The sequence below is a fragment of the Panthera onca genome, chromosome C2 (assembly GCF_046562875.1).
Source record: "Panthera onca isolate mPanOnc1 chromosome C2, mPanOnc1 haplotype 2, whole genome shotgun sequence".
NCBI classification, from domain to species: domain Eukaryota; kingdom Metazoa; phylum Chordata; class Mammalia; order Carnivora; family Felidae; genus Panthera; species Panthera onca.
This window is the reverse complement of record NC_138347.1, coordinates 58512439-58539457: the sequence shown is the minus strand read 5'-3', so window position 1 is coordinate 58539457 and position 27019 is coordinate 58512439. Positions and strand designations below refer to the sequence as shown.

General features: G+C 42.1%; 1 protein-coding gene across 2 annotated transcripts in view; it reads right to left on the bottom strand.

Annotated features, from left to right (window-relative positions):
* The window catches only part of TMPRSS7 (transmembrane serine protease 7), a 41854-nt gene extending 23333 nt beyond the window's left edge, over positions 1–18521 (bottom strand). The window contains exons 1-9 of one of the 2 annotated variants that reach the window (XM_060640040.3): positions 18474–18521; positions 16384–16597; positions 13289–13419; positions 10677–10744; positions 9354–9547; positions 8281–8319; positions 7310–7538; positions 5916–6046; positions 3882–3994 (exon numbers count right to left, since the gene is read on the bottom strand). In XM_060640040.3, the coding sequence (XP_060496023.1) occupies positions 3882–3994; positions 5916–6046; positions 7310–7538; positions 8281–8319; positions 9354–9547; positions 10677–10744; positions 13289–13419; positions 16384–16597; positions 18474–18521 (1167 nt within the window). Of the gene's footprint in view, positions 1–3881; positions 3995–5915; positions 6047–7309; positions 7539–8280; positions 8320–9353; positions 9548–10676; positions 10745–13288; positions 13420–16383; positions 16598–18473 lie in introns of those variants that run through there. The other variant, XM_078452621.2, reaches the window with a different exon arrangement.
* Between the last annotated feature and the right edge of the window lie 8498 nt (positions 18522–27019).

Below are 27019 nucleotides of genomic sequence, written 5' to 3'. Positions count from 1 at the left end.
AACTTCTACCAAATAAGGGGAGAAAGTCTCCTGATTTGGACCTGCTGTGTTGAAATATTTCTCTAGTCAGTGACAGCGACAGGATGCAGGACGTGCTTTATCCTTATCACTTCTCACTCGCCAGTGGTTCTATACATATAACTCAACCCATCTCCCACTGGCACTGGGAACTTCCGTGGTTAGATGCTTGCCACAGAAGCAGGGAAGAGGGATTCATCTCTGGGGAATCCCACCTATTCCCTAGGTGATAGGAGGAGGTGAATTTACATGGCCCACAGTATATTGCTTATGTGGATGCATCTAAACTGGTGGGTGCTAGGCTGATGGCATCGGTTATATAACAATTCAAAACCCCACTCCACATTTTTCTTCTAAGATTCCATAGCAAAATGCATTCGTTGAAAAACAAAAAGAAGGAAAACAGAAAGGTAAATACTCAAGTGATTGTTATGAAACAGGGAAGCTGAACATCTTTAGGAACCCAGGAAAGGAGGGGGTGCTGAATTTACTTAATGGAGGGGCACATGATTCCTTTTAATGCTGCCTGGGTCACTTTCTATTTGAATAACCTCTGGCAAATGGCTTGCCCCCAGTTCTATTGCCTTATCCATAAAATGTGACCAGAGTCTCTTTCCTGTATCAGCGGTATGTTTTAAGAGCAAATAAAAATGTGTGTGCCCTAAACAAATGCAGATGACAGGTTATAAGCCTCAATACTCCTTTTTGCTATTTCTTATTTCACCACACCTTCTTCCCCCACAGTCTGTAAGCTCTGAGACAACAAGGACTTTACCTTGTTACTAAGTGTTCCCTATGGTTACATGCCTGAAACTGACATTCAATGAATATTTGTTTATTCTTGGGAGAAGAATCAGAGAAACTTTAAGTTGGAGCGGGAGTTAATCCTGCTCAGGTAAATGAGACCTTAAAAACTCAGCCGAGGGGCGTCTCGGTGGCTCAGTTGGTGGAGCTTCGGACTTCGACTCAGATCATGATCTCACGGTTCGTGGGTTCAAGCCCCGTATCAGGCTCTGTGTTGACAGCTCAGAGCCTGGAGCCTGCTTCGGATTCTGTGTGTGTCTCTCTCTGCCCATCCCCCACTCAGGCTCAGAAAAGAAAAGAAAAGTCAGCTGAAAGTGAGTTTGCAAAAGTGATTGATTGCTCTTCAGTTACATCTGGAAGTCGGACCAGGCACTAAGAAGGATGGAGAATAATAGAAATTAACTCTTGTGTATTAAAGGGTTTATCGTTTTACCATGACTTGAGTCAATATTTTTGTCACTTACGTCATTCTTCCCAGTTGTTTGCAATAAATTCAAAGCTATTTGACAGGTGCCTTTTTTTTTTTTTTTTTAAATTTTTAATGTTTACTTATTTTTGAGAGAGAGAGAGACAGAGCATGAACAGGGGAGGGTCAGAGAGAGGGAGACAGAATCTGAAGCAGGCTCCAGGCTCTGAGCTGTCAGCACAGAACCTGCTGACGGGCTTGAACTCACAAACTGAGATCATGACCTGAGCCAAAGTGGGATGCTTAACCGACTGAGCCACCCGGGAGCCCCCAATTATTTTTTTTTACATGATTTCCATTTGCAGAAATATGCAATCACACAATTTTAGGTGGCTGTTCAAAGTGGTCCAAGAAAGGAACAGCTTTATTTAACCTCCATGCTGAAGAGGACCAGCCTTGACCTCTGGGAAATGGTGTCACCCACCAAGTCTATCCCTAATATTTCCTGTCTTCCCTCTCCCATTCTCCACTCCCCCAGGGGCATGCTTTTTGCCTTATAAAGAATTCTTTTTATTTAGCATTTCTAACTCTCAACCCCTAGGGAAACAATCTGATATTCTAATTTACATTCTGACTAGAACAATGTTTGAGGATCTTCACTGTAGGGCTTATGGCTTATTATGGAATCACATTTATTTCACCTGAAAAGAATTTCAAACATTTGACAGAGCTTTTGGGAATGGGGCCTTTCCTGTTCTGGATGTCATAAAAAAGATCCATCTGCTTTTTGGAGAGATGGAAGAGACAGATTTGCAGTCTCTCCTGTTCCTTACCCAAGTTGCGAGAGTCACTTGAGGTACTGAGATTCTGCTGCCCTGATGAGGCATTAAGAATCTGGTGGTGAGCGAGTCCAGAACCTTTGGGTTTTAGTTATTTTGGAAATGTTTGCAACAATGATAAAAAAATAAATAAGTTAAGGATGTATGCCATTAGGACACTGAGACTAAGTACACATTTGGGTGTAATAAAATTATTAAAAATATGTAACTCTGGGGCTCCTGGGTGGCTCAGTTGGTGGAGCTTCAGACTTCGGCTCAGGTCATGGTCTCTTGGTTCGGGAGTTCGAGCCCCGCATCGGGCTCTGTGCTGATGGCTCAGAGCCTGGAGCCTGCTTCGGATTCTCTGTCTCCCTCTCTCTCTGCCCCTCCCCCGCTCATGCTCTGTGTGTGTCTCTCTCTGTGTCAAAAATAAATAAACATTAAAAAAATTTTTTTAAAAATATTTAACTCTTTGGGGCACCTGGGTGGCTCAGTTGGGTAAGCATCCCATTCTTGGTTTCAGCTCAGGTCACGACCTCTCGGTTAATGAGATGGAGCCCCCTGCCTGCTTTGTTCTCCATAGCACTATGTAACATACTATACACATTGTTGTCACCTGTCTCCCCCTACTGTATGGTAAGCTTCATGTCGGATATCATGGATCCCAGTGTCCAGAATACTGCCTGACACATAGTAGGCAGTTAATAATAACATGTTGAATGAATGCAAACCATAAACTGCTTGCCACTTACATCCACTTGCTGTGCCTCACAAAAATGATTTTATACATATATGCTGAAAGAGCCTTCCATGAAAGGCTTCATGACCTTCCATGAGACACTAAAGTTGGAGAAAGGAAAATAGTTATGGACTAAAATTTTAAAGACAAAAAAAAAAAAAAAAACAAGATTGAACTCTTTTTTAAGGACCAGAGATGTATATATTTCATATACATTTACATTTTGGTTTGCTTATACAACTGAAATATACATTGCCTAATTAAATTTATTATTTCTTTATTATTCTTACTATAATGCTGATAGTGAAAGAAGTAAAAAGTGGTGAGTTCTACCAAGGTAAAAAGAAACAAAAAAAAAGAAAGAAATATTGTTTGATCTCGTAACAATGTCTTTGCATTTAAAAATTTTTTAATGTTTATTTTTGAGGGAGATAAAGACAGAGTGTGAGTGGGGGAGGGGCAGAAAGAGAGGGAGACATAGAATCCAAAGCAGGCTCCAGGCTCTGAGCTGTCACCACAGAGCCCAACGAGGGGCTCAAACCCATAGATTGTGAAATCATGACCTGAGCTGAAGTCCAATTCTTAACCAACAGAGCCACGGAGGAGCCCCTGTCTTTGCGGGGTTTTTTTTTGATACAAACAAACAAAACAACAACTGGAAAAATAAGCCCGTCCCAAAGAACAGTTAATTTATAGGCAGAGGGTTGAAATTACAAGGAACTTTCATGTTCTAGGTAACATATTTGCTTAGGGTTTAAGTGTTATAAAATTAACTAATATTCTTTTTGTAGTAAAAAGTTAATGGGGTGCCTGGGTGGCTCAGTCGGTTGGGCGTCCAACTTCGGCTCAGGTCATGATCTCACTGCTGGTGAGTTTGAGCCTTGCGTCAGGCTCTGTGCTGACAGCTCAGAGCCTGGAGGCTGCTTTAGATTCTGTCTCCCTTTCTGCCCATCCCTGGCTTGCACTCTGTCTCTCTCTCTGTCTCTCAAAAATAAATAAACATTAAAATTTTTTTTAATTAATTAAATTTAAAAATAAACTGTTACTAAACATAAGATAATAATATTTTTCTAAAATAGTGGTAAAACTAGGTTACCTGAAATTTCCAGGTACACTTGCATTTCGGAGGATAGTAGCTTGGGTAATATGGACTTGAAATTTTCCCTTCAAAGCCAGTGATTTCTTTGATGAATACTGTGTTTTCACATTCTGAAAAAAAAATATCCATTAACAGACAACGATTTGCAGTCATGGGATTATGGGAAATGCACTGAATTCATTTCTTTAACTACAAATGCACACTCTTCGATCAACAAGCTTAGATACTTTTTTAAATTTAAGCTAATTTTTCAAAAAAGAAATAGTACCATACAGAGGTATAGCTAAACTTCTTGTTCAAATTCTGTATTTGTTTTCACATCATGTATTTTGACTACAGATCTATTACTCTCTTTAAAAACATACTTTAAATATATTTTTTAAGGCTTCTGAGCGTTATTTGTTTAAATTAGTGTATATTTGTTGTTTAGGAAATATGCCCAGTTTACATAACATGTTGTCCTGTTTATATAAAACAATCTGAATGTTTATTCATACTGCATGGTCATCCTTCTCCTAAAATGTAATGTCCTTGAGAGTATTGGTTTTTGTCTATTTTGTTTGCTACTCTTTCCCTTACACCTGGAATCATCCCTGGCATGTAGTACATGCTCAGTCAATGTTTGTTCACAAATTCCACTGCAATATTTCTGAGATAATCATATTTTTAATCTTTGGAGCTGGAGACAATTTTCAACCCAACAACATCTCAAATTGCCAGTTCAATTTTCTTTAACAAATCAGTTTTACATTTAGTTTTGTAATAATTCGATGGAGAAAACCTATCAAAACAAGCCACTGCCTTAAAATGTAGATGGACCTATTAAGCCATGACCAGGTAACTTAAGCCAAATCCACTGCCCTCCTCACCCACATCTGTCATTCTGATCCTTTTGTCCTCGTTGGTGTTCATAGAGAAGTTGCCAGGACACCATCTGTAAGACCTGACCAGCTACAAGGCAACAAACATTACAAAAAGACTAGAGTTTCAGTGAAGGCTCTTTTTATTTAGTCTTGTTTTGTTTTACTTCGTCAACCCACATCAAAAAGAGAAGAATGAAAGGGAGCTGGGTCACTTTTTGCTCACTACCTGACCTAGGAAAATCCATTGAATCTCCGGGTGTTACTTCACACGCATCTTCTTCTGGGATGGCATTCCCATGCATTGCTATTAAGGAGGATTCACCATAGACAGTCCCCCAACCCACGCCCACTAGGTACTGAGCTGTTATCACTCAGCTCCGAACCCACCCCTCTCTACTCTGTTCCGTGACGCTGTAGCGGGGACTCTGCAAAAGGCTTCTCTCCTTTGCCACCTGGCTTCCAACTAGGCTCTGTCAATAGGGGGCGCTACAGGCAGCTAGAAGCCTGGAGGAGGAAGAATAGGCTTTCCCATGTGTTTCGTTTCCTCTTCCTGGGAGTGTCATCCCCCCCGCAACCATGGCTCTCCCCACCCCCTCATGCAGCTCTGTTTTGTCCCCGTAGCTGAGTCGAACCCTGTTAGCAGTTTTCCCAACTTCCACTTCATTGCACCTCCCTCAAGGATACCGGCCTCGGCTGTCGACTGTCCGGTACCCGCTCCTCGACGGTCTGGACCCCCTCCTCGACCCCGCGAATACCTGCCTCTGAACTCAAGAGACACCAACACCAGCCTGGCACTCCATTCCTCAGAAGTCTGAATTTCAGGCCACAGACCCCTCCTCCACACTGTAAATTGTCATCATTCTGGCGGCTTTCCCTTGTCCCCCTAGACCTACGGGTGGTGGTTGCTTCCTGGGTGTACTGCCTACATAATACCTTACAGTTTTCTTTTCACCTTTTGAGTTAGCTAGCTAACACCTTTATCCTGAGTTAGCAGTTCTTCACATTAAATTCTGTTTAAATACTATATCTCTCTCTCCTCTGACAGGACCCTGAGTCAGGGTCCCTGACTCATATAACTAGTATTACAACACAGCCTCAGGAGAGATAAGACTGGAGTATCATACCAGATATTTTTCAAGGTGACTTTTTTCAATTAGCAAAGACTTACTTTGTTCTGGAATGACCTCAAAAAACGCCCGGATTCCTGATAGCCTCCGTATCTGAGGAGACTTAAATGCCACCAGCATGAGATTATTTGTGGAAACAAAGGACATTATCGTTCTTGTGGGTTCACAAATTCTGAAACCAGATAACAGAACAAAAGTACATGAATAGTAGGTTATTGAGGAGTGAGCCTCCCTCCACCACTAATTCCACACGTTTCCTGGGCCATCTACACAGTTCTTGTTAGGCAGACCCGGCCAGTCAGAGCTTCGTCAATTAGTGGCCACAGGGCATGATGGAGGGGAGCGGATAAAGGTACGGAAACTTTTGTCTAGTAACTACCAAAGAATTTTCCTGATGGCTGTCACAGGACCCTCCTTGAGAACAAACAAGGCATAAACAGCCATTTAAATGGCTGCAGTCATGAGCTCTGTTCTAAGCAAAACCGGACTGAGAACTCAACTCTGTCACTTAACTGGCTGAAAGATTCTCCAGCAACTAATCTTCATAAATGCCAGGTCCCCTATGGTGAAACGGTGGTAATGACTATAGGACATCCCTCATAGCCTTTCGGTAAGGATTAAATGAAATAATAGCAAAGTATGTCTGGAAGGGTGAAAAGAAGCAGTAACAATGACTGAGGAATGGGAGCCAGTGACAAACTTACTTGTCACTGTGTACCATTTACGCTGTTGAAATTTTTAACATGCAAAATATAAATTCCAAAATATAAACTCATACATACATACATATATACATAAAACACTGCTCTATACCTACATAAGCACTATTTTACCACAGTAAAAACAGCACATTGTGAATAAAGTATAAGTATCATTATTAAGATATTAAGCACTCAAAAAGATGTCTGCTAGTAAATAAAAAAATATTAGCATATGTATATGTACATATGTGTGCAATTACATATCTATATATGAACGAAAATATTTGCAAAAACATAACAGGCATTTGTTCTGGGTAATGAGATTGTGAAATATTGACATTGTTTTCTCTGATTGACCTCACTTTCACAGTGAACATTGTGTTCTCTTTCTAATAAGGGAGAAAATTTTTGTTTTACTCATGGTATGCAATCCTCATAGAGTATTTAATTCTCACACTCTAATGAGAGCGATTGCATAAAAGTAAAATTAAACAAAAAAATTATATTTCATAAATATTTCAAGAAGTGGCTGAAGTTCCTGCTACACTGATTTTCACTCTGGTAGGCTAACAAGTAAAAAGCAAGCATTGTGTCTGACAGGCTCTGGCTAATACACGGGATGCTAAGTAAGGCGTGGGTCCGTCTTTGATCTCATGTGCGCACGCAAAAGTTTTTTCCCTTTGTTTCTAAGGGAAACACGATACTGCCAGTTTTTTCCCTTGCGACCTGAATACCTATACAAGACGGTGCTCCGGAGTGGCATGAGAGAGTCGTAAATGGTCAGGGAGTCGGTGACACAATTGTCAGCTTCAATCTGGACGGACTCTATCGAGAGACGAATCAGGTAGCCCACCACGGCCACCAGCTTGAAGTGGCACGTCAGCCTCCCTGAGGTTGCAGAAATCTCCAGAGGGTAGCGGAGAGACAGATGATCTGCATAGAAGTACTGAGAGCAGCCTTTGTCTGTGGAAACAGCACTTTGTTTTGTTCCCTTTTAGAAATGACTTTTCTAGACATCTTTAAAGAGTGAGGAGCAAAGAGTTCCTCTGGAGGACATCTGCTGTTTTTGCCAGCCCAGAGTCCGCTCCCCCTTCTTCTGGTAATGGCTCCAGGATTTTACTTTGAGAAACTGTCTATACCCTGATTGTGTGGTTTGGTTGGGGTTAAACTCACTTCTATGTCCAGAGATGGGCGCATGACCCAGACTGGCCAATCAGAGTAAAGGAAGCTGGTGCATGAATGGGCTTGCCAGCCAATCTGAGACGGTAAATTCGGCACCAGGACTTCTGCAAAAACTGTCGGGAAAGTTATTGGGGGCGGGGGGGTGGGGGGGTGGAGAGGGGTTGTTCTACCATTGCTGCTACTAATATATTATAAGCTTGGATCTATTGATGCCATTTATGACACTGCATTAGAAGAATACATTTGATGAAGCTTCAGCAAGGAAAAGCAGAGATGTGGAGTCCTGATGAGATTTTATTTTAGAACCTGGCCCCAAACAGGCCTGAAGCCAGCACATTCTCCACCCCTGTCCCAGGTAGAAGAGCCAATCAAGTTTCTTCAGTGCTTAAGCCAGTTTGAGTGTATTTCTATCACTGGTAACTGAAAGAGGACTAACAAATACCACCATATGAAAAAGAAAACTATAGCCAAAAAGGATACTAATTTGGAGGCAGTGTAGGAGAAGCTATGCGTCATAATTTACCAGCTCCTATGGTTGAAGAGTAATCTGACCGAAGCCCAGCTGCATTGAAAAAACACACGGAAAAGAAACTGTCAGTTCCAGTATATCATTTTGTTAGAATTATCCTCAGTAAAAACGCTTTTCAGTCCTGGGGCACCTAGGTGGCTCAGTCGGTTGAGCGACCAACTTCGGCTCAGGTCATGATCTCACAGGTTGTGAGTTGGAGCCCCGCATGGGGCTCTGTGCTGACAGCTCAGAGCCTGGAGTCTGCTTCGGATTCTGTCTCCCACTCTCTCTGCCCCTCCCCCACTCATGCTCTCTGTCTGTCTCTCTCTGTCTCAGAAATAAATAAACACAATATATATATATGATTTTTATTATATATATATATATATATATATAAATGATTTTCAGTCCTTAAAAGCAATTCATCATATCTGGGATTTGCTTTAAAATAATCCAGTGAGGGTAGGGGAAGTTGTTTATGTATTTTGAGAGCAAGGGGGATGGCCATGAGTTGATAGTTGTTGAAGCCGAGTAAAGGGTATATTTATATTTTTATATTATATATATATATATAGAGAGAGAGAGAGAGAGAGAGAGAGAGAGAATTTAAATCAAGAGAGAAAGTTGCATAATTTGGGAGTCACACAATTAAAGTATTTTACTGGGCCAATCAAATGATGACATTCACGTTCTGGCAGGGCTATTCAACAGGTCATTGTGGAACATTGGGCAGCATTACATAAATAACATAGGTGCAGTTCTGTCTGGACAAGGGAAAAGACAAGATAAACCTCAGCAAAATTCTTTTTTCTCCAAGACTTGGAGCCTTAGTTTGAAGATTCATGGAATTGAATTAAATATAGGGAAGGGTACACTTTAATAAATTCAGTTTCATATATATTTTGAAATTTTGAGTATTCTATTGCCCAATCATTGTATTTAGTAACTTCCTGTATCAGTGTCCTCAGCTAACCCTGTTTTACTGGGATTGTGGAAGAGAATACTTCATTATAATATTGACTCTGTTAATGGACATATCAGGAGTGCTATAGGAAGGAATGCATAAAGGGGAATTACCCAACAATCACCATTTAGTACCACAGAGTCCATATCTACAGCCAGGCCCTGCAAGCTCCCCACAGAGGTTCGGTTTATGATACTTGTCTGGATGGAGTCCTTCAAAATGGCAGCCACACAGTCCTCACAGAAGATATGGCCCTTGGCATGTGGCATGACAAACACAATCCAAAAGTGGACAAGGAGGCCACCTTTGTTGTTGCTGCTACAGTAAAAAAAAAAAAAAAAAAAAGGGATATTTAGGTATCTCTCTTAGGACTTTCATAGAAAGACAATCACCCAACTAATAGAGTCAAGGGGAGGCCAGTAAGGATATCCTTCAACTTCTAAAATTCGTTCTTGAAGAAGTCATTGATTCCTATTGAGGGGATTGGTAAGAGAAAGCATAATACTGTGTGTCTTCCTGTGTTGGGTTCACATAAAACCATTCGTGTATAGTTGCATCTCCATGGAGAATATACTATTTTTATGAATATCAACCAGTATTCACTATTATTACAAATAAAAACAATTATAGTTTTAATACTTCACCATGTACAAACACATTGCTAAATTCTGCTTTATCCCACTGAATCTTATGAGCAAGGTCCTATTACTCCAGTTTTACAGATAAGGGAATCAAGATCAACTATAACTCAAAATCATATAGCTAGTAAGTAGTAAATCCAGGAATAGAGCCCAACTTGGTATTTAGCCAAACTCTGGAGCAAAAGCTTCTGAGTACACAACTATTGTCATGTTTTATGAAAAACAAACCTTAAGTGTTCTACAGTAAATAACATGGGAAATAGAAAGTAAACAAATAGATTTACTCTAAGCTTCTTAGTGCTTTTGGTATGTCAAAGTGGATTGTGCCTCTCTGCAGGTGGGGGCAGGTGGGATACAGTACATAAAACATAATTTAAAAAAGAAGTTTTAGTAACATAATTAAAAATTAATACAATAAATTTTAATAAAAATTATTTGAGTTTGAGATCCCTTTTTTCTTAGAAAATCCCTAATGACCAGTTTTTTACTTAACATATTTTGAGAAAGACTAGACTGTGTTTTATTTTTACTCCACCGATGGTAGCCATGTTTGTGGCCGTCTTGCCCAGTGGTATTAAGACGGGGAGAGGCGGGGTGCCCAGGATCCCAGCTATGGGGAGAGGGCAGGCTTTGGTAGATGAAGAGAAAAACTCAGCATGACAGCAGGGCAGAGTGGAGTCAGCAGTTGTGCTAAAAGAGTATTAACGCAAAGCCGCCCCCAAGAACTTACTTGAGAATGGTAAGATCTTAGCTTTCACCTTTTCACAGCAGTAAACAGAAATCCCAAAGCAAGGGACATACATTACCTGACATCTGCAACAACAGACTGCTTGTAAAATTTAGAGAAGGCAGATGTTGTATAAACCAGGTTTACCTGAAAATGAAAAACCGAGGTGTCTGAAGTCTGTCAAATTTGGCTTTCACTCACAGCACCTAGCACCCTGTAGGTCCAAGCCCTGACAGCCAGCAAGGAAAAGAGCTGGGTTCTAACGGAAGGCTAAAATCTTGGGTTGCTGCCATTCTGCTATCTGTGAAGAATAATCAGTTACCTATATCCATTCTTTGCTGTCTTTAGACACCCTGATCAAGCTTAACTTCTGTATTCTGCCTACTCCAAAGGTTAATTTTTTCCATAATTAATAAATCAAACTCCTTTAAGTACATTTAGAAAGGATTTGATCCAACCTCTTTTCTAACAATGCACGGCATGGAAAATTTATATTCTTAAGGGCACATTGCTCTAGTAGCCACTAGGGGGCAGGTGGCGCCCACGGCCAGGTTCACCAACCCCGCTCCAACTCTGCAGTCTCTAGGGAAACACCCAGCTCTTTTAAAAGGCGCCATCGTTGGATCCCAAGGAAAGCTATTTCAATTCACCTTCTTTGCCCTTTCTTAGCTTTCTAAAGCCAAGCTGAGTCTCTGCCAAATCTCCTCCTATATTCCCCCCCCCCTTCCTTCCTAAATGGCAAAATCACCCATCTAATTGCGAAGTTTAAAGTCACCATGCAACACAGAATACATTACCTAAACCTGCCGAGCACTCAGGTTTTTCTCTTTTTCTTTCTTTCTTTCTTTCTTTCTTTCTTTCTTTCTTTCTTTCTTCTTTCTTTCTTTCTTTCTTTCCCTCCTGCCTGCCTGCCTGCCTGCCTGCCTTCTTTCCCTCTATGACAGTAAAAAATAGGGTAAAATAGGCAGAGAGGGAAAGGATAGGACCTGAGGTCCTGGGTGGGGAAAAACACATATTTTAGAACAATGCTGGGAGTGTCTGACCACAGCAAACCCCCTCAGGCATAAGGTTCCTCTTAAGAATGTAACAGAGACCACCTACTCCCCCCAGATTTCTCTCAAGAATTTGACAAAAGACCTGACTAAAAATTAGTAGACCATAAAACCTACGACCCACAAGGAATGATGTGGCCTTAGACCATCCCTCCTACAATGGAAACAAACCAATCAGGAATGGACAACCCAGCACCTAGAGTTATCCAGCCAATAAAGGTAAAACTTGAGAAGGAACAAGGGGGAAGGGAAGGAGGGGAGGGAGGGACCAGAACCTGATAAAACAAGGACAGCTTGCCTATTGTCGGCAGGCAATTCACTTTTCAGTGTCCCCTCTCTGCAGAGAGAGCTTTCGTACTACTCTTCGTAATCTTATACTCTAATAAACTTTTGCCTGCTGCTCACTTTGTGTCCGTCTCTTCATTCTTTGAAGCAGTGAGACAACGAATCCCAGTTATTGAGGTAAAAAATCCTGCAACACTTCTTTCCTTCCTTCCTTCCTTCCTTCCTTCCTTCCTTCCTTCTCTCTTTCTCTCTCTTTCTTTCTCTGTAAAGTGATCAGAGTGCTTACCAAGAATCTTTGGGGTAATTTGAGGAATAATTGATACAATTTAAAGGTAAAGTATTTATCCACATACCCCGTATATAGAAGGCCTTCTTCAGTAGATAAGGGCCACTGTGCCCACTGTTGTCTTTGCTTGCTCTCCCACAACCCTTCCCCAGTCTACACCACAGCGTGCCTGTCAAGGCAGTGTGGGCCCACCGTGTAGGCGACCCTCTCCATTACTGTGCAGATACAAATTGGCAGAAGCTTTCTAGTTCGTAATATGTACCAAGAGCCATGAGTAGATCTTTTTATTTTAGGAGATCTGCTAAGGAAGTAATCATAGATCGACACAATCCATGTAGCAGTTCTGTATGGCATTATCCAGAGTAACAAAAATGGAAGACAAATATCCAATAAGAGGGGATTGGCTAACTTTGTAGCTATTAAAATTTGTGTTTTTTAAGAATATTTTCTTACATAGAAACATGCAACCTAATGTTAAGAGGAAAAATCTACTATAAAACTATCTGCAAATATTCCAATATCATGCTCCTTTATGTCTATGTGGCCCAGAATAAAAAGGGGTTCTATCTCGGGAGATGATGTTAAAGAAAATTTAACATTCCTTTTCATAATTTTCTGAATTTAAAAAATGTTAGTGGTTAAATACGTATTAGTTCTATAATGAGAAAGCTTTTTTGTTTTTTAAGTAAAGAGATTCCACTGCGGTGAGGTTGAGATAGATGTGTACAGCTCACAAAATTAATCAGCATGCGTAACTTTAGTTCTGGGAGGCATTTTAAAGATCACCTGATGTAATTTCTTTATTTTACAGATGGGAAACCCTAGAGCTCAGAGAGCCACTTGTTTTTACGCTCAGCGATAAATAATATAAATAAGTTACCAAATAAATTAGCAACTCTGTCAAATAAGCAATTATAGCCAAGATGAGCTAAATCCCAAGTTTGCCTCTGACTTCTTCTTCCATCCACCCTGCTCACCTGTGACACTTGTGAGCCCTCCACCCTGGCCCCTCATCTGCCCCACTCTCCCAGGCCTCCCACACCAATCTCCCCACCCCCCTCAGCTCACCACTTGCTGCACAGTCCGCGCCATGGACAGAAATTCCCTGGACTCCTTCTGTCGATATTCAGGAAGAAACTCAATGTTGGTAATGCGAAACATCCCAACAAAGTAAAAAGCATCTTTGCTTTCTGTCTTACCTGTAAGACAAGAGAGAAAGCAAATAGAGGGCTTTCCCCTCTGTGTGGCAATGAGGCATTGTCTGATCTGTGTCAGTATCAGGCCCCTAAAATGTTTTATTAGGTGCCTACTTACGTGACTGCTTCACAACCTGTGAAGCTCTAAATGTAGTTAATAACGTCACTTCCATCAGCAGTAAGTCACCATATCTCCTAGGATAGTCTGTTCTCTCCTGGCAAATACTTATGAGACAGATTCAAAGATTAAAGATCTGCCTCTTTGACTTTATACTTGCCCTAGAGTCGCTACCAGGCCAAGAAGAGTGTATGCAGTTTTCATGGATCCTTAGTCTGTAGAAGGTAAGGAGGTAAGAAATGGATACTGTCAAGCTCTGAGGTGAAGTGAGCATAGCGGGACAAGTGGGAAGGGCCCCCCAGCTGACCTTCACTGAGCTCCTGGGGGCTCATCCCTATCTGACTTGTGTAGCTGCTGCACAGGGTGCTGGGCTGGTCTTCAGCTCTGTGCAATGCATGAGAATTCATCCTTCCTGTGAACCACAAAGCAGGGTTCTCAGCCCAGCGTCGGGTCACTCCTGCTCAAATGCATTGCCCAGTGTGGACAGTGGGTTTGGGCATCCAGCCTGCCCAGAACGATTGACAATGTGGGAAGAACACTGTTGTATCTGAGTTGCTTTAGAGAGACCGAGAATAGCCTGGGGGATGGTGGGGGTTGGGGGGGAGTGAGGGGCTCTTCTTTCTGCCTTTTCTTTTTGTTACCAAGGTCTTCCTCCTAGTTGGCACCATCCCCCAGACTCCCATGGCCATGGTACATTTCTCTCCTGTGACACATGTCCCCACTGTGTCATAACTTCTGTCCTTTAGGAGTAACAGTAACTTCTTTTTGTCCCTCCGCCCCTTATGTAGCTTTGAAGCTCAATAAATGTTTGTGGGAAGGAAAAGAGAGAGGAAGGGTGGAAGAGGAAGAAAGGGAGAGGATACTGTCTCCTAGAACAATGCCCAGCACATGGAAATGTTACAGAAGCGATGACTGAATTAGGAAAAAGGTGTGCCTTTGTGAGTAATCTGAAGCCACCCTGGGAGCCATCCAGGGCCACATTAGCCCCATGCAGTGGAGTGAGGCTATGGGGATGTGGAGAAGGGGCCCAGGGGCAGAAGGCCTGAGCGGATGCCCTAGATTTGTTCTTTAAAGGTATGTGACCTTGGATGGATCACCTTGACTCGCTAGCCTCACATAGAAAGCAATAACTGTTTTCATGCCTGATTTGAACAAGGAAGTGCTTCGTAGATTTTTGTTGTTGTTGTTGCAGACTTATTAAAATTTGAGTGAAAGCCAGGCTTTCTATATATATAGAAGCTCTCACATTCTTCTTATAATGGTGTTATCCAGACTCAAGCATCAGGAGAACAACAATACAAGCAAGATCAATTTAGCCTCGAACTAGATTACATTTACCAAACTCTTTAGCACAGCCCAACATGGTCACAGCATTGCTGTTTGTTGAACAATTTTCATTTGTTCATACCAGTTTCTCATTCCTCAGACTGGTCTGTCTTCCTGAGATGTACTTCTCTGATTTTTAACACAGCCACCAAAGTGCTTCTACAGAGTGACATTCCAGAACTTTATACAAACATGCTAAGGCAATGTGAGTGTATAGATTGAGGGCCAGCAGAGAACTGATGGGAAATAAGTTGGTTCGTTGTGGGTTGGGATCGTGTGTGTTTTGTGTTTGTCTTGATTGCCCATTGACTCGACTTCCTTCACTAGTCTTTAAGCTCCTAGAAGACAGAGATTCTCTCTTCTCTACCACTGTGTTTCCATGCCTATCACGGGACCCAGCTCACAGCGGGCACGCTCAAGATACAAGAGAAATGAATTTTGAATAACCAGTTCATAAAGCCTTCTCTGGACTCTATGCCCAGGGAGGTTAGATGCCTCTTTTCTGTGACTGCAAAGTAATTGCTTAAGCATAAAACAAAACAAAACGAAAAACAACCAATTCAATTCACACCCCCTCTGCAGCACTGAACTGTGGGTTTTCTGAAAGTAGAAAATGCATCTGTGAGCTTTGTTTTGTTTTGTTTGCATCTGTGAGCTTTTTGAAGGTAGGAGATATATCTTGCATTGATGTCTTGATGCAATGATATTGATTGATGCAATTGATATGATTGATGCAATGATATGTCTTGCATTGATGTCTTGATGTCTTACATTGTGCCACGCAAATTATAAGTAATTGATTTGTATATATGTAAGTGATCTGAACTATTCAATACAATATTCATTAATTCTTTACCTGTAAAACTTGCTTCACAACTCAAGTTTTAATATCCTTGAGGGTACACATATCTTGTATCAAACATATTAACATGTATGGTGTTGGAAGCTTAGCGTAAGTCAACATGTGCTGTAGTTACTGCATGGATAAGTACTCTTTAAGTACCAGCTTAGTTACAACTCCTGTCCAAGAGGATCAATCAGCTGGACAAGAACATAACCTATATGATCGACAGAAACATAAAAACAGTGGAGTGAAATGCACATGAGGAAAAGGATGCTCTGGGAGCTGGGAATGTGAGGTTGCCTAGAAACAAGCAGTGGGTGGAATGAGGAAATGAAACAACTTAGAATTCCATTCATTTCTTAAAGCTAAACATGCATTCCATTTCTGAACTAGTCCAAAGCTCCCAAGCATCCTTCTCAGCTCTTGTCCTCCTACCCCCCATCTCTGCTCCTCTGCTCCTCTGCTCTCCTGTGGGAAGCAAGCAGTGGTAACAAAAGTAAAAGTGGGAGAGACAATGCTGCTTTCTTCCACCTTAACCTCAACAGTTTTGGGAGTGGCTATGGGCCTGGGAACTTGGGAAATTCTATCAGACATACCCAAGAGTAGATTGGGTCTACACCACGGACACTGGCCCCACAGGACAAACCCTAACCCCAAAGGAACACAGGATTTCACTCACTGATGTAGAGCCACAGAAGCGTCCAGGCTGTGACTGCTAGGATGAATAGAAATACTGTGAAGATAATGATTTTGTTCTGGACATTCCAGAAGGGAGCTTTCTTCTTGGGTTGCTTCTTCGGTTTGGCTTTGCTGATGGGTTTTTGAGGTCGAGGTGCTCGTCTACCTGGCAACTTCCCTTGGGTACTGACCACCTGAACTGAGATATTGGATATCTTTAAAAAAAAAAAAAAAGAGAGAGAGAGAGAGAGAGATTAGTTTAGAGCACATTTGGAACCACCCAGTCAGGAGAATATTTGTGCTAAAAGGCCACATATATCAGTCAAATCATTTATGTAAGTGTAATAAATGGACTCACATTAAATAGTGCAGTTAAGATCAGAAAAATCAGACATTACATGAACTCCATTGAAGCAGTTCCCAGATCCTCTCAACTCTCCAGTTGTGCTAAGTAGATGCTGTAGAGAATGGGCCTCAATGTCATGGTGGGTAGACCAGAGGGCCCAAAGGTCAGGAGGTTAGGATTCTGTGAGGGTCATTTCATGTGTACACAGCTCAGCTGTGAGAGTATGTGTGTTTCACATGTTTGTATTACATTGCTTTTGTCCCACCATCAATTTCCTCTGGCTGAGGCAGGAAAATGAGAACATAAGTCACTTCCTGATAGAAACAAATTGATTTCTTACTTAGGGGCTTCCTGACTGGGTGTTAGAAAGAAAAAGTTAAGGATGATGTTGCTGTGGTTCGTGCAGGGCTGTGGGATAGAAACCAGTTCCTTCCATGCATGCGCTTTTACCACAGTCAATGAACTGACCAGGGACTCAGTCTCTCAAAGGCAAATGAAAGAATTATTTGAAAATAAAGAATGAAATAGGGCTCCTGGGTGTCTTAGTTGGATAAGCATTTGACTCTTGATTTCGGTTCAGGGCACGATCTCAGAAAAGGTCATGATCTCCCAGTTCTTGAGATGGAAACCGAGTGGGGTGCTGACAGCATTGAGCTTGCTTAGGATTCTCTCTTTCTCTCCCTCTCTCTCTGCCCCTCCCCTGGATCGAGTGTGCTCGCTCTCTCTCTCAAAATAAATGAATAAACTTAAAAAAATAAAGAATGAAATAAAGGACTCGGAAAATTATTGGTATTAGGTGATGTGCAAAGTGTTATGTGCAAGAGGAAAAAATGCATTATTCAACTGTTCCCCTCCTCTTTTTTATTTCTCCGCTACCCTCTGCCATCTGATGCTGTGAATTCTTTAATAATGTATGCAAGAGTTTAGCTTCTTTGAAGGACAGATTTATACATGTCAGGTAACTAAACTCCAGTGATGAAATAATTTTTAACCACACATTCTTTTAAAGGCAATGACCTAGAACACCAATTCCAAAGAAATCATTTCTTTTTCGAGTTTTCTGAAGAGCTCTCATTCTCTCTTACTCTCCTTCACTCTTCCCTTCAAAGTTCATGCCTTCCAGTCTTTAACCCTACCAATTAATGGGATAATATGTAGCCAAGTACATTCTGAATTATTCATGGCCCCCTCATTCTTTTTACCAAACACCCTTGTCAACCCCTGGAGTGAAATGTAGCTTATATCCCTCCTGGTGAAATTGAACTAGACCAGGCTCATTGGATGTGATGTCCTGCAGGCATGAAGATGGTGTTTCTAAAGAGAAAAATGTTCTATTGCAGTATGAGTTGACTATGATGTCCCACTACTTTCAAATATTCCACCAAAGAAGTGCAAAAAAGACACAGAAATGCCGGGCACATGTAGAGCTGACAAGGCCAAGGTTGGGTCTTTAAGCGCAGGAGCACATTATAGGCAGTCTCAGTTAGCACTGATTAAATTTTAAAATGGAATTTGTGTAGAGATCAGTACAATTTCCCTGGAGTTTTAGAAAAACAGTTGCAAATCAATTGCCAAGTACAGCACTTTGAAAGGAGCTCACGTTGGTAAAATCCATTAAGTACTATAAGAAGATAAAGTATGTTTTGCTCTCTTTATTTTTACAAAGTAACATGGTCTCATTTTACTATCAAGGTCAGCAAAAATGGCATTCAAGTAAGAGAGAAGGCTTCCCACACCGTACTTACATTCACATCGGCAGGTTTGGATGAAACATCAGTGTTTTCTTTATCCATGGTTAGATTTTCTACGTGTGAGCATCCAGAGGTGTCTCAAAGCCAGTTTCCATCCCCTTACATTCTCACTTAAGAATTGGTAGCTGCGTTCAAGCTAGCTTTCAGAGGGAAGGAATCAATTTACCTCTACCGGGTTCAGTTCAGAAACTGAAGCTGCCTCATTGCTATATAGGGAGTGTTAAAGGGACCTGGCAGTCAGCTGGGCACCCCAACCCACAAATTTCTTAATGTAACTGTATAAGTCAGGCCCTCGGAACCGAGCCTCAAGGCAAGGTTGCCTCACAAGGACACAGTCCAACAATCTGAAGATATTTACAAGTCATTAAAATGTTGCCTCCTGGCTATAAAATAAATAACAGAGATGAAAAGTTAAATCAGGTTGAACAAAATTGGGGAGGGGGAATGCCTGGGTGGCTTAGTCGGTTGAGCATCTGACTTTGTTTCAGCTCATAATCCCAAGGTTGTGGGATTGAGCCCAGTGTCGATTCTCTTGCTCTCTCCCTCTGCCCCTCTCTCCCACTGGCACACACACACACTGTCTCTCTCTAAAATAAAAATTAAAAGAAAAGAAAAGAAAAATTTCTAATTTACATCTTCCAAAGAATACTAAGATTGTTAATTTGCATCTTCTAAAGAATACGAAGAAATCTAACATAACTCTCAGCTCGGCTTCTTTGAAATCTTACCATTCCTATTTCTCTTGCTCAGATCCAAGATGGTTCCCGAAGCCTGACTTTCCAATTCTGCTCTTGACTGTACAGCTACAGGCTCTGAAAATCCCCATTCAAGAGGAATTTTTCCTTTTTTCTCCCCCGGCTGGCAGTCCTCAGTAAACCTGGGCGTTTTTGGTTGAAAATCCTCTCACTGCTGTCCCCCATTCTTGTATGCCAACCTGAATTAGGTTCAAGGGCGGGAAGAGGAAGGGAGTCGTGAGGGACATTGTCCTCAGCAGACAGGGAAGGAAAAGGCTAGGCTGGCTCACATATTACACAGTCCATCCCTGTGACACGGGCAGGTTTTCCCATGAGCACTGGGCATTAATGGAAAGCTGACCAGTGGCCACTTAGAGGAGAAGCACTGTTCCAGACACAAACTCTGCTGTCACTCAAGGGCTGTTCATAACAAAACATATGAGAAACTGCCTGTTGAAAGTGGTCTAAGATTAGTCAGAGATAAAGACAGAATGACAGACAATGCCATGTTGTACAAATTCACTCCCTGGGTCTGCAATGTATTAATAACACTTTTCACATGACTAATAATGCTTTGTAATGGTAAGACTGGGAAATCTAAAATTAGGGCTTGCTTTAATTGCCTCTCTTTTCTGTTTTATTTCCCTTATTTCTAGAATGATTCATTTCACCAGTATAAGTAAGCTCCATGTCCTGGGCAGTGGCCACTGACAAAGATTCTTTCCCTGAGAGTCAGCCCTAAGACAGGCTCCTCTGAGCCCTCTTTTTGATTAGGCCCCACCCTTGGGCCCTGACCTTGGCCTGCCTAGCCCGATGGTAGCAAGAATCCTGATGTCAATTGAGTGAGGATTGCCCCCACCTTGATATCTGGTCACCCTTGATACCTGATCAAGCTCCTCATCCCCCACCCTTGACGTATAAGTCCTTGGCCTGCCTCTAGGCAAGGATCTCCCTACCCTTGATGTCTTCTCTTAGTGATTTTCCACCCACTGGCCCCCTTACTCTGTTCATTGGCCATAAATTGCCAGCTCTCTGTGTTGTATTTGGAATTGAGCTAAGTTCCATTCTGAAGTCTCTTTCCCCTATTGCCACAGTACTGCATAAAATCTGTCTTTACAACCTTTCACTAACATCCAGATGTTTCTCTTTGTCATCACCATGAGTGGAAAGGGGTGGCATATCACAGGAGTCTGCACTGTATGTACAGAATTTTAAGACAAACAGAAAGCCAGCTACGGTCTGATTTTTAATTTTTTTTAAGTTTATTTATTTCTTTTGATAGAGACAGAGAGCATGAATAGTGGAGGATTAGAGAGAGGGAGAGACAGAATCCCAAACAGGTTTTGCACTGTCAGTGCAGAGCCTGACACAGGGCTTAAACCCACAGAACATGAGATCATGACCCACGCTGAGATCAAAAGTTGGATGCTCAACCAACTGAGTAACCCAGGCAACCCTAAAGTCTGCTTTTATATTATTACCAAATACCAGCAAATTCTAAACAATGTCTAAATAATAAAATACTCCTCCCTGAAAAAAAGCTTTGATTGGTATAAGTTTGAAACAATTGCCACCATTTACAAATGAGATTATATGTGTGTGTGTGTATATATATATATATATATATATATATATATGTAAGCTTCAAATGAGCACGCTTTTATTCTCATCTTTCAATAAATAATGAAAGTCATGTAGAAGTTAATTGAGAGAACTCCCATTCGTACAGTTGGTCTCAAACCCAGGAGGACTCTGTGACACATGCTTATTTCAGGAGTAAGGAGTAAGTTTCTAATAGTCTGGAATCATTTATTTATTTATTTATTTACTTATTTTAATTTTTTTTTTTTAACGTTTATTTATTTTTTGAGACAGAGAGAGACAGAGCATGAACGGGGGAGGGTCAGAGAGAGGGAGACACAGAATCTGAAACAGGCTCCAGGCTCTGAGCTGTCAGCACAGAGCCCCACACAGGGCTCGACCTCACGGACCCGAGATCATGACCTGAGCCGAAGTCGGACGCTTAACCGACCGAGCCACCCAGGCGCCCCAGTCTGGAATCATTTAAACTTACTTGCAGAATCTTGGGTCTCCAACAAACCGTGGCGCTACATATTCCTGCATTTATTTATTTATTTATTTTTAATTTTTTTTTTTTAATGTTTATTCATTTTTGAGAGACAGAGCATGAGCGGGGAAGAGAGAGGGAGACACAGAATCTGAAGCAGGCTCCAGGCTCCGAGCCGTCAGCACAGAGCCTGACGCGTGGCTCAAACTCAGGAACCGTGAGATCATGACCTGAGCCGAAGTCAGACGTTCAACCGACTGAGCCACCCAGGCGCCCCCATATTCCTGCATTTAAACGGCAGGTTTAATGTGGGCAATAATAGCACCATGATAGAGATAAAAGAACAGAACTTCAATGATTTAATTTTTGATAATCCATGCGACCATTTGGAGTTAATTTACACTGTCAATTTAAAACAGGTATACAGGATGTCAATAATAAAGTGTAATATTTTCCATATAGTATCTTTATGCAATATTTATCTTATTTATTTTTTACTAGCATAATTGTGTAAAAATTTTCACTCTTTTTTCTAGCTATTATTATTATTCATTTTATTTTGTGATCATTACTGAAGCAATTTTCATTGCATAAAAGAAGAGGTTGTGAAAAAATAATCCATTCTAGATAGACAGATATATGATAAAGCAAATATAACAAATGTTAATGGTAGAATCTAGGTGTGGGTATACGTATTTACACTATAGAATTTTTTCAACTGTATGTTTGAAATTTTTCCTGATAAAATGTTATGGGGCTATGGAATTATCATTTCTGGGAGTCAAATACTCTGGATAAACCATTGGTTTTGGAAGACAAGGGCAAAGAAAGCTGGGATGCAAAATAAAGTCTTGGTGGCCAAACATTCAGCCATCTCCTTATTGTTTTTATTGGCATGGAAGTTCTGGAACAGAGCCCCTCCCTTCAATTCCAGAACACATGATCAAAGACGATCACAATGGCCAGATATAGATTGGTGCTTCTTATCATACGCAGTTTGAAAGACAGTGAAGATGTTTCTCTTCCTTTCTCAGGGACAAAAGTCCCTGTCCTGTCCGCCAGCTGGCTAAGTAGACAAGTATGCAATGACCTGTATTGAAGGAGAAATACCTCTCCATTGGATTCAGCAGAGGTCACTGGGAGCACATGACTGACACACACATCAATTCAACACACAAAAATGTCTTTGTTTATTTTTTAATATTTACTTATTTTTGAGAGAGAGAGAGAGAGAGAGAGAGAGAGAGTGGGGGATGGGCAGAGAGAGACACACACACAGAATCTGAAGCAGGCTCCGTGCTCTGAGCTGTCAACACAGACCCTGACGCGGGGCTCGAGCTCACGAACCGTGAGGTCATGATCTGAGCCAAAGTCGGACATTTAGCCAACTGAGCCACCCAGATGCCCCACAAAACATCTTTATTTAATTTAAGAGAGAGAGCACGCAGGAGGGGAGGGCAGAGAGAGAGGTGGGGAGAGCATCCCAAATGGGCTCGGTGCTATCAGCACAGGAGTCCACCTCACGAATCGTAAGATCATGACCTGAGCCAAAACCAAGAGTCTGATGCTTAACTGACTGAGCCACCCAGGTGCCCACACAAAAACATCTTAAGGTTTCAACCTCCCATTGAATGGCAAGCCTGGCGCATCTGAAGGTCTAGAGGTAGGGGCAAGTCACCCACCTAACCTGAGCAAGGTTCTGAGCCCCCGGCATAGAAGGCACTTAGCAGGTGCCATTTCCATCCTTGCCCACCGAGAGGAGGGGCCAGCTTCCCAGCAACTGATAAAGTTCACGTCTACTACTTAGGACCCACTTCTGTCTATCATGATGAATGGATGGCCACGTGCAAAGTTGCCGTCTGATCACCGCTCACCACCAAGCTCTCTGCAGACGGGGAGTGAAGCCTGAGGAATCACAAGGTGGTACAGGAGGCTGGAAGCCAGCCAGCCACTTAACCTTATCACCCTTAGTGTGCTGTAATAAAATGACAAGGCAGTGATCCTGGCTTCCCTTTCCCTGCTGATTCACATAGATCACAGTCCTAATCCTCTTTGTCACATCACATGAATCTTTAAAAAAAAAATGAAGCAATAGTGGCTCATTTTAGAGAACCTCTATATCTAGACTATCAAAATATCTGCCAAACTGGTTTCTTTCCTCTGGGCTCATCCCTCATGTGCACATCACTACTAACTAAATTTTCCTAAAATAACTCTTTAATATCACCTCCATCCTGACAATGACAGTCCGGTCTCCTTTTCAGTGCCCCAGGCTGACATTCAAGGTCTTCCTCAATGTGGTACCAGGTACCTCCTCGGTCCTCCTGTCACACCCACTAAATCTACTCTGTCAAAGCATGCATTTTCAGTCTTTAATTCATCCATTTATTCGGCTGTCATCATTTACCGGGCATTTATTATATGCCTACCATGTGACAGAGGCCAAATATTTTTAAATGAATAAAATATATCGCTGCCCAAGGGGCGCCTATGTGGCTCAGTTGGTTAAATGTCCGACTCTCGATTTCAGTTCAGGTCATGATCTTGTGGTTCGTGAGACTGAGCCCCGCGTGGAGCTCTATGCTGACAGCGGGGAGCCTGCTTGGGATTCTCTCTCTCTCTCTCTCTCTCTCTCTCTCTCTCTCCCCCCTCTCTTTCTGTCCCTCTCTCTCTCTCTTTCAAAATAAATACATAAACTTAAAAATATATATCCCTGCCCTTAAAAAGCTCTCAGTAGAGGGAGAAGACATGCAAAGTGCAGATTACAATATTATGTAACGAGTGCTATCAAAAGGGCATCAACAAGATGCTATAGAATCTTAGAGGAGGTTGGGGAGCCTGGGTGGCTCAGTCGGTTAAGCGTCCGACTTCAGCTCAGGTCATGATCTCACGGTCCGTGAGTTTGAGCCCCGTGTCGGGCTCTGTGCTGACCACTCAGAGCCTGGAGCCTGCTTTGGATTCTGTGTCTCCCTCTCTCTGACCCTCCCCCATTCATGCTCTGTCTCTCTCTGTCTCAAAAATAAATAAACGTTAAAAAAAAAAAAAGAATCTTAGAGGAGGTTGATAGCAACAGTCCTCTCCTCTGACTCTTGTGCCTCTGGTTCATATTACCATTGAAATGCTAACCACTTTCAAGATTCCACTTGTAGCTCACCTGCAAGCATTTCCACCCCAGCCTGCTGCACTCTCTTCTTCTCCCTAAATGAAAGTTTTTATTGGATATACCAGCACTTACGACTTAAATTATGTGCTCATAATTCATCACACACTACTCTGTGACGTCGCTCATGTTGTCTGTTGGTTACTTCTCCTGTCATATGTATATCCTGTCTCTAAGCTCCTGGAAGACAGAAGCCCCTGCAACACAAGAGCTTTGGGAGTCAGGGGGTGGTGGTGATAGCCCCTTCAGAAATCAGCTATGTCTGGGATTGGCTTCACCTTATCTACTAGCTAACAAGTCAGTTCGTCACTAGTACATGGATGGTGGCAGCAGATACACAGTTCATGGCTCTGCAAACAGCATGAGTACCAGCATATTGGCATCGGTTCCTCTTTCCCAGAGTCCCCTAGGGGTGACACAACATGGTTCAGATGAGTGCAGTGGACTTACTTCACTGAGCTGGGGGAACCCACCATTTTTATAGCAAATGATAAGCAAGACTGTCCATTGTCCAAGATGGAGATATTACCTCACCCTTTAAGGTTGCTCCCTGAAAACACACCCAGAGAAACGGCCAAGACAGCAGTCAGGGCACTGTGTTCTTGGCATACAGAGTGTATTAGTTTTCGGGGGCCGCCATGACAAAGTGCCACAAACTGGGGGACTGAAAACAACAGAAATTGATTGTCCCACTGTTCTGGAGGCTAGAAGTCCAAAATCAAGGTGTCAGCAGAACCATGCTCACTCTGAAATATGTAAGGTCAAATCCTTCGTTGCCTCTTCCTAGCTTCTGATGGTGGCCAGTGCTCATGGGCACCTTGGCTTTCAGCTGCAGCAACTTAGTCTCTGCCACTATTGTCACATTGGATTTCCCCTTTATGTATCTTTGTGTCTCTTCTTACACCAGCCATATCGGATTAAGGGCCCACCCCACTCTGGTATGACCTCACGTTAACTAATTACATTTTCAATGAGCCTATTTCCAAATGAGGTCACATTCTGAGGTAGAGGGAATTAGTGCTTCAACTTCTCTTTTGGGGTGACACAGTTAAGCCCATAATGCCTCCCCAAGATCTGGAGAGGTGGGAGAGACTATAGGAGGATTGTCACTCTCAACAGAATCAACTTACTTTTAATGGACAGCATTGCCAAACTTCTAGAGCCTGGCCATAGTCTGGGGCAGCTGCAGGTAGTATTCTAACCAGATTATTGAGATGTTTTCCTGAAACTCCACCATACTCTTCTGACTCCCTTTTCCTCTATGGTGAGAAGGAGGAAGGATGGTACAGTATGGCTGAGTCATGGTCCAAGAGGAGCCATTAATACCCCACCCATTGTCAGCCATATCAATACCAAGGGGCAACTGTTCAGACGAGATGGTCCCGCATTAGATCAGTAATGGGAGAATAAAGGGGTGGATGGTTAATGCCTCTTCTCTTTCTGGTTCAATAACCACATTGAAAAGACCTCTTTTCTCTTTTTAAGTGCCTGGTATAAACAGTGCTCAGTTCAGGGGGCACCTGGGTGGCTCAGTGTCCGACTTTGGCTCAGGTGATGATCTCACGGTTTGTGAGTTCAAACTCCATGTCTGGCTCTCTGCTGTCAGCACGGAGCCTGCTTTGGATCCTCGGTTCCCCTGTCTTTCTGCCCCTCCCCCGCTGGTTCTCTCTTTCTCTCTCTGTCAAAATAAATAAACTTAAAAAAAAAAAAAAGAGTGCTCAATTCAGTAAAAACATGTAGTTGGGTTGAGTAACACTTGAATAAACTAGTCCGGAAATTATTCTATAATACACCCCTAACCAGATACACCCTACAGGGCTCAGATTGGCCCACGTTGGTAAAAAGCATTTGCACAGAAAACTATCACTGTATTGATCTGGCCACACATCTGGCTTGCTGTAGGTGCTGAATCAGCTCAGTGTTTAATGAAGGAATTAATCTGCTATACTAAAAAGTATTACTTTGGAAATTATGCACAGGTCACCAGATTACAAAGGAATGCTTTGTTTCAAACCAACTTTAAAAATCAGATTCATCACATTGAAAGGGTAGGATCGGGGGAATGACAGAATGATGAAAAAGGAGAACAATATATGATAGAAAGGATGAAATAAAACATAAATCAAAATGAATGTGGCACAGGGAGGCATGGGAAAAAAGGAAGAGTAAAAACAAGAGGGAGAGAAAACAGATAAGAGCAACGAAGTCATTTTAAAGGTGTATCCCCTGGCTTAACTGGGGATCCCTCTTCTTAGCGCGGTTCTGTTCTTACACTGTTCTGCAGTGTTAGCTTCTGCACCGATGTCATTTGTTCTGCCCTTTGGTACTCTGAGCAACTGTGGAGTTCAGCACCTTGTCATACCATCTTTCCCAGAGGCTATGTGCATATTCTGGAATCTGAAATAAATCCCATTCAGTGATTTGCTCATTACCCTAAATCATTCCCAATGAGAGGCTCCGTGGCCTTGATGTCATTCACAAATGGCAAACAAGAGGGGTTCCCCGGGTGGCTCAGTCAGTTGAGCATCTGACTTCTGGTCAAGTCATGATCTCAGATCATGATCTTGCAGTTCAGGAG